The sequence below is a fragment of the Rutilus rutilus genome, assembly GCF_951802725.1.
Source record: "Rutilus rutilus genome assembly, chromosome: 8".
NCBI classification, from domain to species: domain Eukaryota; kingdom Metazoa; phylum Chordata; class Actinopteri; order Cypriniformes; family Leuciscidae; genus Rutilus; species Rutilus rutilus.
In genome coordinates this window covers 6,776,634-6,790,008 of record NC_140222.1, presented here as the reverse complement: position 1 = coordinate 6,790,008, position 13,375 = coordinate 6,776,634, and the positions used below count along the sequence as shown (strand labels likewise).

At 37.1% G+C, this 13,375-nt stretch overlaps 2 protein-coding genes across 2 annotated transcripts in view; both read right to left on the bottom strand.

Annotated features, from left to right (window-relative positions):
• Positions 1-13,375, bottom strand: part of LOC311294920 (uncharacterized protein) — an 81,214-nt gene that overhangs the window by 26,184 nt on the left and 41,655 nt on the right. The window lies entirely within an intron of this gene.
• LOC311294750 (uncharacterized protein) lies at positions 7,998-9,720 on the bottom strand (the record flags this gene model as incomplete). The annotated part of the gene is made up of 4 exons (XM_084415780.1): positions 9,462-9,720; positions 8,493-8,819; positions 8,114-8,257; positions 7,998-8,014 (listed from the first exon to the last, which is right to left on the bottom strand). The coding sequence occupies exons 1-4, from the start codon at positions 9,703-9,705 to the stop codon at positions 7,998-8,000; spliced, it is 732 nt and encodes a 243-aa protein (XP_084271906.1). The 5' UTR covers positions 9,706-9,720.

Genomic DNA, 13,375 nt, shown 5'->3' with positions numbered 1-13,375 from the left:
AGTTTCAAGTGAGGCTCACGTGGACACACACGACGAAACACGGTAAGAAGAACACGCTTTTATACATCATATTTTCAAAAATGGCTAACATGATGCAACTCTATCAGAAGGGTCGATAATGTTACAATGGGACAGCCCGCCTCGCTAATGTTGAACCAAAAAAAGTATTCTTGTTTTTAATGCGAACGCGGTGAATCCAAACGGCGGACAGCGGTGGCAGTGCTTTCGGTAGTTTCGAAGAAGGAAAGGCACGGAAAGACTAAACTGTGTCAGTCATTTGAATCTGCTTGCCTGCAAAGTACAGACCGCAAAGTACCGGGTTTAAGCAGGGACCAACATGAGTTTTAGTTGGTTAACAGCTACGTTTTCGGAGCAGTCATTGTGACACTTGTGTGCCATCTCTCCTGGTTACGGGTAATGACGACGATTAAAGTCCTTCCCGCGGCTGCCCATCAGTGTCAGTGTCTTCCCTCTCCCTCGTTCTATTAAAGTATTAAGTTGCTCCCATACCCAACTTTGTCCTAATTCGATCAGTTGCATCATGATAGGAAAATAATGAGAATATCAATCTCAGTGTGGTACTTTACTGTCATATAAATAAAATGTATATCGTTCAATCATAAAAAAATAAAAAAACTTAATTATTGACACTTAAGATGTGTTCATGTATCAAAACGAAACAGATCTTAAATCAAATGCATGCATAAATATGTCCAGAATGTCAAACATTGTTTACTTGACCCCACAATGCTGTTTAATGGCAAAGACTAAGTGTTTCTCTTTCTCTTTTTCTATAGATGATGATGACCTAATGAATGGGAGAGGAGAGGGTTGGTCCTGATCTCCCATTGTGGCAGTAAGTAAAGTATTTTTGAGACATTGGATAATATGAAATATTTATTTTAATTGAGTATTTTATTACATGAATCACTTGTAGCCTAAAAATGAAGCAGAAAAGCATAGACCGTTTTTCTCAACCAAAGAAGACGCTTAAAGAACAGGAGAGTGAACATGTGAAGGAACAGACAGACAGACTGAGTGAGGAAGACGTAGAAGTTGACAAAGGGACAGATGAGGACTGTGAAGGATCTCTTCTGCCGGATCCAGGCCGTATCCAGATCCGATGAAGGACCTGTGCCTGGACGCGACGACAACGCAGTACTGAAGTGTCAACCAGTCTCTCCGTTTCTGAAGTGAGGTGGACTCCGGCCGTATCCGGATTAGATGGTGGATCTGCACGTGGACCCAACCATGACGCATCCCTGAAGTGCCGGCCTCATCGACACGACCAATCTGACTTCTGACCCGTAATGCTGCCTGGATCATAATCATACACTGTTCGCTCGTTGGCCAGAGGAGAACTGGCCCCCGACTGAGCCTGGGTTCTCCCAAGGTTTTTTTCTCCATTCTGTCACCTGATGGAGTTTTGGTTCCTTGCCACTGTTGCCTTAGTTGGGGACATTTAATATTCAACGATATTATTGATCTGCCTAATTAGGGTGGACAATGATGCAATTTTTTTCTAGAAACAAACTTTGTTGTATTATTTTCATTTTATCACTGTGAAGCTGCTTTGATACAATCTGTATTGTAAAAAGTGCTATATAAATAAAGGTGACTTGACTTGACGATGCAGTGGAAGAAGAGATGAGTGACAGCAACAATAAAGAAACTGAAAGGGAGCTGGGCGATGTTAGGCTATAGTCTCAAGAACAACTTGATATGATTCATGAATTTCCGTGTCAAATAAGGGATAGCTGCAGTATCAATGCTGAAATATTAGTTGTAACTGATGCCAACTGTATTAATAAGGAATTTATATTTTCTGTCCTTTTAGATATATCAAAATCCTGGCAAGAAGGACCAAAGCAAGTGAAGTTAAATAATTTCCCCAAGACTTTCACTTGGCTTGAGTACTCTGCAAGAAAAGATGCAGATTACTGCTTTGCTTGTAGACATTTTTCTCTACCAGATGCCGCTAAACGTGTGTTCATGTCCACGGAGGGTTACAGGAACTGGAAAAAGGCGAGCTTTAAAGACAGTGGCTTTAGCTCACATGCCAAATCTGAGAACCACCAAAAAGCAATGTGTGCATGGGCAGAGAACAAAAAAAGACAAGACAGTAACACTTCACTTGTTGCAATAATGGACGAAAAAAAAGTTGTTAAGAAACAACTGACCAATAATGGTCAGTTGTTTCTTAACTTGTTTCAGTTAAGAAACAACTGACTGAAAACCAAAAGTTTGTGAAAGCATTAGCTGAAATTTTAATCGTGACTGCAACTGAAAACACTGCTCAGCGTGGCCATAGGGAAACTACAGACTCTGAGAGAAATGGTACGTTCCTGTCAATGTTGGAATTACTTGCCAAACATGACCCAGTGATCAGAAAGAGATTACAAAACCAGCCAAAAAATGCCATGTACACAAGTAAAACGATACAAAATGAAATACTTCAATGCTTAGCAGGAATGGTAAAAGACAATATTATCAAAGAGGTTAAAGAAAGTCAACAATTCTCCATAATTGTTGATGAGACAAAAGATATTCAGAAAAAGGAACCGATTTCATTTGTTCTGAGATACTTTTATGAGGGTGCTGTTCACGAAAGCTTTATTGAATTCTCTGAGGCACATCAGCTAGATGCAGGTGCTCTCTCTGAAAAGATCATTTGTTTTTTTGGAAAAACATGGGTTGGAGTACAAAAAAAAATCTGGTTGGTCAGGGTTACGATGGCCAAAGTGAGAGAGGTGTCAAAGCATGCATTTCATGTTCACTGCAGTGCTCACTGCTTAAACTTGGTCATTGTGGACAGTGTCAAAAATGTCTCAGATGCAGGAACTTTCTTTTCATTATTAGAGCACTTGTATGTATTTCTTTCAGGATCATATGTACACAACAAATGGCTGAAAGTGCAGCAGGACATGTTTGATGGTGCCCCTAGACAACTCCAGCATCTTAGAGACACCCGGTGGGCTTGTCGGCAGGCAGCGCGTCACAATGTTTTAGACCGGTTGCCTGCTATTATACGCGTCTTGGAGGAGATAGCTTCTGAAATGCACCCACAAAGAGCTGTTGAAGCTAGAGGGATACTTGGACAACTTGATCTGAATTTTGTTGGGTGCCTTTGTGGTTTTTAAAACGATCTTAAGTGAGTCAAAAATTCTCTCAGATCACCTTCAATCAAAAAACATTGACTTCAGCAAGGCAGTTAATCTGATCAAAGCTTTTAAAGATACTCTGGATGATTATCGCAGTGAGGACACTTTTGGTGAACTGTGGAATAACATTGTTGACACGTGTCACCAGAGCAATATCTCCACAGCACAGAACAAATGCAAAAGGGTCAGACAAACAACAAAAGCGCTTCAGGACTCCATCATCGCCTCAACATTGGGACAACACGTTTCACCAGATGGAAAGACAAGTTTTCGAGCGGCGTTTCTCAAAAACAAATTGTGACATAATGAATGGACTTCAGGCTCTGAATCCTTCCAGTCGTTCCTTCTTGGGTGATGATGTTATGCTGTTGGCAAAGGCATATGGATCAAACGCTGATGACCTAAAACATGAAAATCATCAGTGCAAAAGAGTACTTGAAAGACTTAAAAATGAAGAAAAAGACTCACCAGCTACCTTAATGGATTACACACAATTAATGGAACAATATAAGAATAGCTGTTGTGATCCCTGTAAGTAGTGCAAGTTGCGAGCGGAGTTTTTCAACTCTGAGAATAATACAGAACTATTTACGCTCCACTATGACCGAGAGTAGGTTGTCAAACTTAGCATTACTAAGCATAAACGTACTAAAATAAACGCACTAAAGCTTTAGATCTTGATACATTTGTAAGGCGATTTGCTGAACAACATGGCATTTAATACAACATAAAATTAAAGTCAGACTTTTGTTTTGTTGGTGGGTGGTGACATTTATGATCAGACAACCAGATATTTGTTTCTTCCATCCTACTTGAGTTTTAGTTCCACGTGCACTTTCCAATGCACTTAAATGCACTTCCACTTGCAAATGAAATTATTTTGTACTGGAGTGATGGCATTACCTGCTGTATTGTTTTTTTATTGTGACTATACACACTTTTGTTTGCACTGCTGTTCAATATGTTCAACTAACATTATTTTACAGATGTAAAATATATTCTGAAAACCAGATTTGCACTAATTGCACAATGGGTTTTTTGTATCTACTTTTTGAAGGATATTGTGCTGTTCACACTAGATACAATAAAACAAAGGATAAAAGAGACTTTTTTTTGTTTTTGTTTTTTTAAGGAAAAACATGTGAAACAATGTTAAACACATACATACAGTGCACCAGCAGCATATAACCTTACATTGTCAAAGTGGTTTAACAGTTACAATACACAGGAAAAAGGCAAACCGTGTGGTTATAGACCTATTCACACGGGATTAGAATTGCCTAGGGACCTCAAGTTAAAAGGTGCTTCTAGTCCAAGCGTGCCGCACAAGCCCTGAAAAGTGAAGCCAAAACGTCTCGATCGCCCCCCGGTGACTGGTCCTAGTATAGGTCATAAGCCCCGCCTCCCTGTGTTATTCAACGGGACGTGAGACCAACTAAACAATTAAATTACACTTAAGATTTCTTTTTCCAAAGGTGGTTTCTTTCATTTGCTGTCGTTTTTATCACGCTGATGTAAGTTCAAGTGTCTGTTTCAAAACTAAGTAGTTAGTTACGTGATGCTATAAAAACGGTGGTGTAACTTCATGATTGACAGCTGTGATTGACAGGTTCTCTGAGCGCAGTAGTCACTGAAGCACCAACAGACTTTTTTTTCGGGATCTTCGGAGGACTGAGGAGATTGTATTTACTTTATTTTAACAAGCCTCTTGTCGTCCTGCAATAATTTTTTTTAAAAGTGCACTCAGGGAGAGTGAGTTCTGCGAGAGTGAGGGCAGAGCGTTGATTATGCGGCTTTACTTCCTGCTCACGACTGCGCAGGTCTGGTCCCGAGATCGCTACTGCGCAGACTCAAGTTCCAAGATGTCAGCGCCATATCGGGACACTGGCGGCTTCAGTTCTCACCAATGGAAGAGAGCGAAGGGGCGTCGTCCATCTTTTTTTACAGTCTATGTTCTAGTCCTGTGTAAATCTACATGTCGGAGTTTGGAAAGTGTTTAAACAGCGTAATGAAATGTATTTTTACCGGTATATTTATGTCCGCAATTAAGCTAAATATCATGCTATCAAAGCATTACAAAAAAATTGTGTTTTTTTTTTAATCCATTTAAAAAGTATAAAAGAGAAAATTACAGCGTTACAGACATGAACCGGACGTACAATCTCGTTGTCGTGGTAACGTTAGACAAACCAACATGGCGGCTCTGAGGGAAAGTTTGGATGCATTTGGTGCAAGGTTTAGACGGAGGAGGCTGTTTCAGAGCGAACGGATTCAAGGAGAAAGGAAAGTGTTGTTTTATGATTACAGCAAAATCCCACAGACCTGACGCTGATGTCGTTCGTCCTAGCGTGCTCTTCTAGCGATATCTTCTATAACAGACGCGATGGCGGAATCTACACATGATGTTTCATAAACAAAGTTCGGCAGGAGCACGTTCACATAATCAATCCAATCAACTTGTCATCAAACACCATGCCTACCCTATCAGCATGAGAGGACACATATATTCACTCAGTCAACTCACCTAACATTCCTTGACAGTTTTCAGCATCCCTCCACTCACTCTTGGCCTGTTCTTCCACAGCCAGGAATACGGTGGGAGTACTTTGGGTTCGGGCCGAATACCGAGCCCGGAGCCTCTCCTCGGACAGCACGTCAAATATGCATTTATTCTATCTGACTTATTTGTAAGTGTGAACTTGTGAAATCTCAATTCTCAAGCGGCTGTCGTCTTTGTTGTTAACGAATTCAACCCAAGCGCTCGTTGGTGACGTAGATGATTACGTTGCTCATCTGTCCATCATCGTATAAAGCCCGCCCTGAAAATTTGATTGGTCCGAACAATTTTTGTTCGGGCATAATAGCTCCTCAACGGAGCGAGTCCAGACCGAACTTCCCGAACAAAAATTTTTGTGGGCGGGGCTAAGTTCGGCTGGCATCCAGGCTACCATAGACCATCATCTACAGTTCTAAATTTCCGCCTTGACATTAAAGTATTATAACTTGTGCAGCATTGCACTGTATCTCCCTACAAGCTTTAAACTTGGCTTGACTCATTCCCATAGATATGGGTACTGATTGATAGAGGTTTTGGGATACTAGGTTATGTTTCCAAGCTGATATTCACTTTGAAAACTGGTTCTCTTTAGGCGGAGATTGTTTTTTTCATGTTCTAGTTCTGTTGTCTCTTACACTGTACAATAAATGTTCATTCTGACACTTCAGCAGACATCCCATGAGTGTTGGCTTTCATTTGATACCATGTTTATGAATATGGTCCTTGTGGTTGTGGAGATATTCAACATTTACTGTTGGCATGTCATGTTGAGCAGGAAACCAAAAAATTGGCCTGAAATTGCTTGTACAAGTCACACAAAAAAAAATTCAGCTTGACAACCACCCTAATATCTTACCTATGGGTGTCTTCTAACTAAAAAAATAGGGTGACAGCTTTTACCAAAACATGTCCGCAAAAGTCTTAACGGAAGCCCTTTTCAGAATTGGCCCCCTGACTAACAGGCAAAATCCTCATCCAGCTCCTGTATAATCAGCACTGGCGCCCCCAGGGGTGCAGTGGACTGTTCACAGCGCCATCTAGTGGCTTTCTTGAGTAACAGACACAATCACTGGATCTCATTACAGAGACTGAGTAAATAACTCCTGATAACATGTGAGTTCAGGGTGAGCCACTAGATGGAGGTGTTGCTCCTCAGACGAGACCACAGAGACCAATCACACTAGAGATTTAAAGACTTTATCGTTGGAGGAAATGGAGAATGATTCCTGTTAACTTTGAAGAAGTTGATGTTATACTAAAATGTTTTTCATTTGATGGTGATAAAAATCTTTTGTTTAAATTTGATTTCATTATTATGTTTGCCCGTTTCTATATTCATAAAGTCAAATGGAATGAAAAAAATGGCAAATTCTGAACAATTTAAAATTGATATTAAAATATATTTAGAAACAATATCCAAATGTAAAAACTTAAAAGCAAGGAAAACTACACAGTTTGTTTAATAGGTACAAATTCTTTGTAAAATGCCTTTTTTCTCTCTTTCTTTCTTCCTTTTCCCCTTGTTTACCCCTGACATGTATGGTTATCTGTACTCCTGTATGTAAATTGTTTTGTTGTTATTAAAATGCATAAAAAATTAAAAAACAAGTATCGTGAGATCCTTGACGTAATAATGAACAAGAAAAATATATGTGATGCTGCATGTGATCTGTAACATGAACTTTTTATATAAATAAATAACACGGTATTGTATATTTTTCTTGCAGTAAATATGCCACTAGAAAAATGTAACAGATTTAGTTTTATGAGTTAATACAATTTTAAAAACTTTTTTTTTTTAATAATATTTTAGCTGTATTTGTTGTTTATACCGGAATATATTGCAAAAACTAATTGGTAATAAAAAAAATTACCAAAAAAAAAAAAAATGTTTTTACAGATAGGCTATAAGAAGCACCTGTTAAAAGAGTAGAAATAAAGCTGTATATGGTACACTGCTGAAATATTTAAAATATACATAAAGTTTGTATTCCTCTGAATAAATCATGAGAGACTCTTGAACCTCAAAGTGAGAAACTTTATTGATAAAGGCAAGAAAATACATATGACAAATATACAGCAGTAGTAAAGAGAGATCTGTGTGTCTATATTCATTTTTTTTTTTTTTTCTGAGAGAAATTATAAACAATAAAGTGACACTGTTAAAATCTGACACTGAAAGAGAGCACAAACTCAAATAATCATCAGTATTTATTATGAAAAAAAACACTAGAAGAACAAAAAACACTTGAAGAACCTTTAAAGTTCAGCGTTCTGCTTTAGATTTCGATACTTCCTGAAAAAGATGAACATAAAAAGCCATAAATTAATAAATCTCACAGATAATTATACATGCAGTATCAGTTTGTGAGAAATGAGATCATCAATCATGTACCTGATGTGTGAATATGTGCTTGATCTCGTTCAGCTCTTCTGGATCTGATCTCATAAACCACAATAATGACAGTAGCCACGCCCACCAGAGCAGAGAGGACCAATCGGATCACAGCTTCAGTAGGACCACAACAGTGGACAGAGTCTGAGGAATAAACACATCAAACTGAGATCAGATCAGTCAATAAACACTAATATCAGCGCTGACATCAACTAATATTTCTGAATACACAGAAATATGATCAAATCTAATCAACAATATTATATTCGGTTCCAGTTTTTATACGGTCTGTCATCTCAAACTATAAACGATTCAACAATTCAACATGTAAATAGTAAATAAGAATATTTGAAGGAGAAGAAAAATTATCTTTACTCACCATAGACAGAAACTCTGAATGATTTTGATGAGAAACTTTCTCTTGTAATCATCATTAGTTTATAATCTCCACCATGTTCAGTTGTGGTGTTTGTGATGGTCAGAGATCCAGTTTGATTGTCCAGCTTCAGTCTGTCTCTGAATCTCCCATCAAGAACATCATCATATACAGTGATTCTGTCGGCCCGTTTATAGATTTCAGCTATTAAAGTGCTTTTAAGCTCATCTCCAAACCTCCACTGAATCTGATCATCATCATCTATTTCAGTAAGATCAGAGTTTAGAGAGACTGAATCTCCCTCCTTCACTGACACTGACTTCACTTCATCTGTCAAACACACAGAAATGGGTTTTCAAATGTTAATACTGTTAAATAGCTTTATAATGGTTGACTAAATTTGAACAGTTTAAAATTTACATAAAAAAATAAAATATAAAATAACAAAAACAAAATTGAGCTTTGAGTTGATTGAGTTGATGTTTCTTTCTTGTGAATAGTTCACAATCTCTGGGGTGGCGGAGAGGGCAAACAGTCTTTTGACCGTGTGTGTGTGTGTGTGTGTGTGTGTGTGTGTGTGTGCGTGCTGTATGGTTCCATGACGTCACAAGCCGTTTGCTACCATATAAGAAACTACTTTAGTTTAATTGTTTGTTTTATTTACCTCAAGTTTTTTGTAACATTCTCAATAACAATAAATGGTCATTGGACCGACTGGATCAACTTCTACTCCTCATCTTTACAACTGCACACGTCAAACTATATCCAGCTCAGCACACAGTAGCAAATAGAGAACAATCTGACTGGAAAAAGCTACTACAAATACTGTTAAATCACTTTATAGTGGTTTACTAATCGAATAGTTCAAATTGACATTAAAAATAAACAATATAAAATAACAAAAACAAAATCTTGTATGAATTCATTTAATTTTTTTCATTTAAAAACAGGTGTAAACTTTTTTGAACTCACCAAAGACAAAGAGAATGAAATTCTTTCTCTCACTGTTGATCTGTAGATAATAAAATCCATCATGTTCAGTTGTGGTGTTTGTGATGGTCAGAGATCCAGTTTGATTGTCCAGCTTCAGTCTGTCTCTGAATCTCCCATCAAGAACATCATCATATACAGTGATTCTGTCGATCCGTTTATTGATTTCAGCTATTAAAGTGTTTTCATATCCAAACCTCCACTGAATCACATCATCATCCTTCATTTCAGTAAGATTATAGTTTAGAGAGACTGAATCTCCCTCAATCACTGACTCTAGGACTGAATCACCACACACACACACACACACACACACACACACACACACACACACACACACACACACACACACGCACACACACAGTTAATGATTTATAAAAGTAAATAGTTTGAAATTTAAATTTGAAATGATTTTCATCATTAAACACCAAAAGCAAAATGGAGTTTGAATTATTAATTGTATCTTTGTGCTGATTAAAATAAAACAGGTGAAAACTGATATTTAACTCACCAAGGACAGTGAAAATGAACAACTTGCCCTTACTGTTGATCCGTAGTACATAACCTCCTTCATGTTCAGTTCTTAAGTTTGTGATGGTCAGAGATCCAGTTTGATTGCCCAGCTTCAGTCTGTCTCTGAATCTCCCATCAAGAACATCATCATATACAGTGATTCTGTCGGCCGTTACATTGATTTCTGCTATTAAAGTGTTATCAAACCTCCACTGAATCACATCATCATCCTTCATTTCAGTAAGACCAGAGTATAGAGAGACTGGATCTCCCTCAATCACAAACACATCATAACCAATCACTCCTGAAGAACAGAGTTTTTCACAGATTAAAGCTTTAAAATCTCTTGATGTTGGTTTGATGAAGCTTCACTAAAATACTTTTATTCATTTAAATGTGAAATTAATAATATTCTGCAGCAGTTCAAAGACAAAAGATGATGAATGAAAGGAGAAATAGATTTATACATGGAACAATGACTAAAAAAAGACACTTTTAGTTATTTAGTCACTTTTAGACTAATGCTGTTGAGTATCTGAGCTTCATATTTATATTATTTTATTTAATTAATCCATAATAACTGAGTTTAGAGCTGAATTCAAACTTGATCTGACAGTAAAATCACAGTTCAATTATTTCTATATGAGAATAACAGTGAATGTTGATCCTCTCTGACTAATTTAACCAGTAATTTATCACATCAGAACAGAAACAACTGAAGTCATAAAAACACATTTAAACTCACCATCCAGACGCCAGAAACACAAGCAGAGCAAAACAGGGAGAAACATCTTCATCGGTTTCAGTCCACAAATATGAAAAGACAAACTCTTCAAAACTGGTTCAGTAATAAACAGACGCGCTGATGTGAAGCTGCTCTGTAGTAAAGTGAAGTCAAACTCCACCGTCAGCTAAAATAACTGCACATCTTTACGTGTTAATGGGTGTGACTGTCTAACTCTTTCTTAGCTGATTAATTCACACTCTGATCATCGTCAGTTTGTCACTTTGAGCTCCAGTAGGCCTCAATTCCTGTAAGTCACTGGTGACACTTTCAACTGAAATAAACTGACCAATAGCCTAACGTGTTAAAAACATCTTAAAGCAACAGTTTGATCTTGTCATGAGATCCTGTGAGTGTTTGGCTCTGCTCTCTCCTGTAACTCTCTTCATGACGTTTGTTGTTCATTTCTGATCAAATGTCTCGATTGTTTCTCCTCTCAGACTGATTTCAGAGTTTCTCTAATGGTTTTATGGAGCAGGAACAGATCGCCTGCTATAACTGTGTATATGAAAGTGTTCTCTGATATCTTCATACACTGAAAAAAGTGAAACATCAGTGCAATTCATTCAAAGTATATATTTACATTGGTCCAATGGAAAATTGTGATTTTCAGTTTATACCTTCTGTTTTCACTTTGCCTCAAAGTAAGTGTTATGCCCTCTATCACTGAAAAAAAATATACTTTGGATTAACTTAAAACAATTGATGTAATTTTGTTACAGCTAATTTTTTTAGATTGTCTCAAATTGTATTTATGATTTAGTTAAAACCATAAATTTTTATTTAATGTCAAACCAAAATTTTATTTTTTTTCCAACTCAACGTTTTACCTTAACCCAAAGTACACAGCAAAAACTCCAGTGTTAAATTAACAATCAAGAGTGTTAAAGTTAATGAGATAATTAAGTGATTAATTGAGTGATGATTGACTATTATTGAAGACACCTGATGTTAACAAGCAGAATCACTGAAGGAGAAAATCACAAATTGTAAGTTACCATTATGGTGATCAGTGTTTGCTTTAGTTGGGCTCTAGACCCTTACATTATTAACTTTAGATTTTGTTTGGCTGCTGTATCTGAGTTATAACTGCCAGATGAACAAAGAAAAAAAGTGATCTGATGGTGTTGTTTATATTATGACAATCATCATTTGAACTTGATCACTGAACTCATTAAGACCCATATTTAATGTAGATTTATGTTGTTGATCACAGAATAACTGTGATTCTGCATAAATATCCAGAATTTTAGATAATATACAAAGGATTTCTTAAAGTTGTTTTGAAAAAAAAAAAAAAAAAATTCTCTCTTTTAGGCACACACAGATGTCAAGATTCAGTCTATGCATCTCAACAATGGTGAGGAACAGAATATTCAATTAGGAAAAGTAAATTACATAGACAATTCAGATCATAATTTATTCATACCGCAATGCATGATGGGAGCCATTAATGAGTTGTGATTGGTGGTAGCCACTGCAACATGCTTTATTATGCTGGGCGGGTGTGGCGCAATGGATAAGACACTTGCCTTTGGTGTGAGAGACCCGGGTTCGAATCCACTGTGAGACACCAATGTGTCCCTGAGCAAGACACTTAACCCCTAGTTGCTCCAGAGGCGTGCGACCTCTGACATATATAGCAATTGTAAGTCGCTTTGGATAAAAGCGTCAGCTAAATGAATAAATGTAAATGTATTATTGTCACCATTGTTGAGATTCACAGGCTGATTATTGATGTCTGTGTTTCTAAATAAATTCAATTGAAAGTCTTTCGATCAGAACAATATTAATTAAATATTTTTGATTAGTCTATATGAAAAATACTGAAAATCATATGCTGTAGAATCACAGAGCTGCTGTAATTAACAAGTTAAACCAAACTATCTCACTAAATAAAAAATTTTGGATCACAACATGATTATGTCAAAACATAACCAACACCATCAGGGGGGTATTCCAGAAAGCTTGGTTAACTTACCATTTGGTAAATCATAACCTCTGGGTTGATTTACCCCAAACCCGCATACCATGAGTATGTCGGTTCCAAAACACCTGAGAAGAGTTAGTTTAATCAACCTCCTATTGGTAACCCAGAGTTAATGCGCGCGCACGGCGAGTACATAAAGACATTTTCAATGGATCACCGATTTCAGGAGTCACCATGGAAACCCAGGGAGAAAAAAAGCGAGCTACATATTTTGGTGAAACTGAGTTGGAGGTTTTAATGCTTGCTTATGAAGACTATAAGCCCATTATAACAAAAAAAAAAAAGCAATACTGCTGCATCAGCAAAAGAAAGAGAGTTGGCAAAAAATAACGGACTGAGTAAATGCATGAGTTTATAAAATTATAAATGGGCTCTTTAAATTATTTGGGGCATGTAGTAAAAATAGACAAGTATTTACTTGTTGGCCTCCATACATTTCTTAATATTACAGTAGTAATGCACATAATTGGCTAGTATGTTGGCTTCTTGTTTTATCAGGTGTAATCCTTCTGGAGCCAGAAGAAGTGTGAGCTAAGTCAAAATGAAACACAAAAACATTCTCCAGAAATGTAATTTAGTATTTAATGTAGCCTAATTTAGTTTTCTATG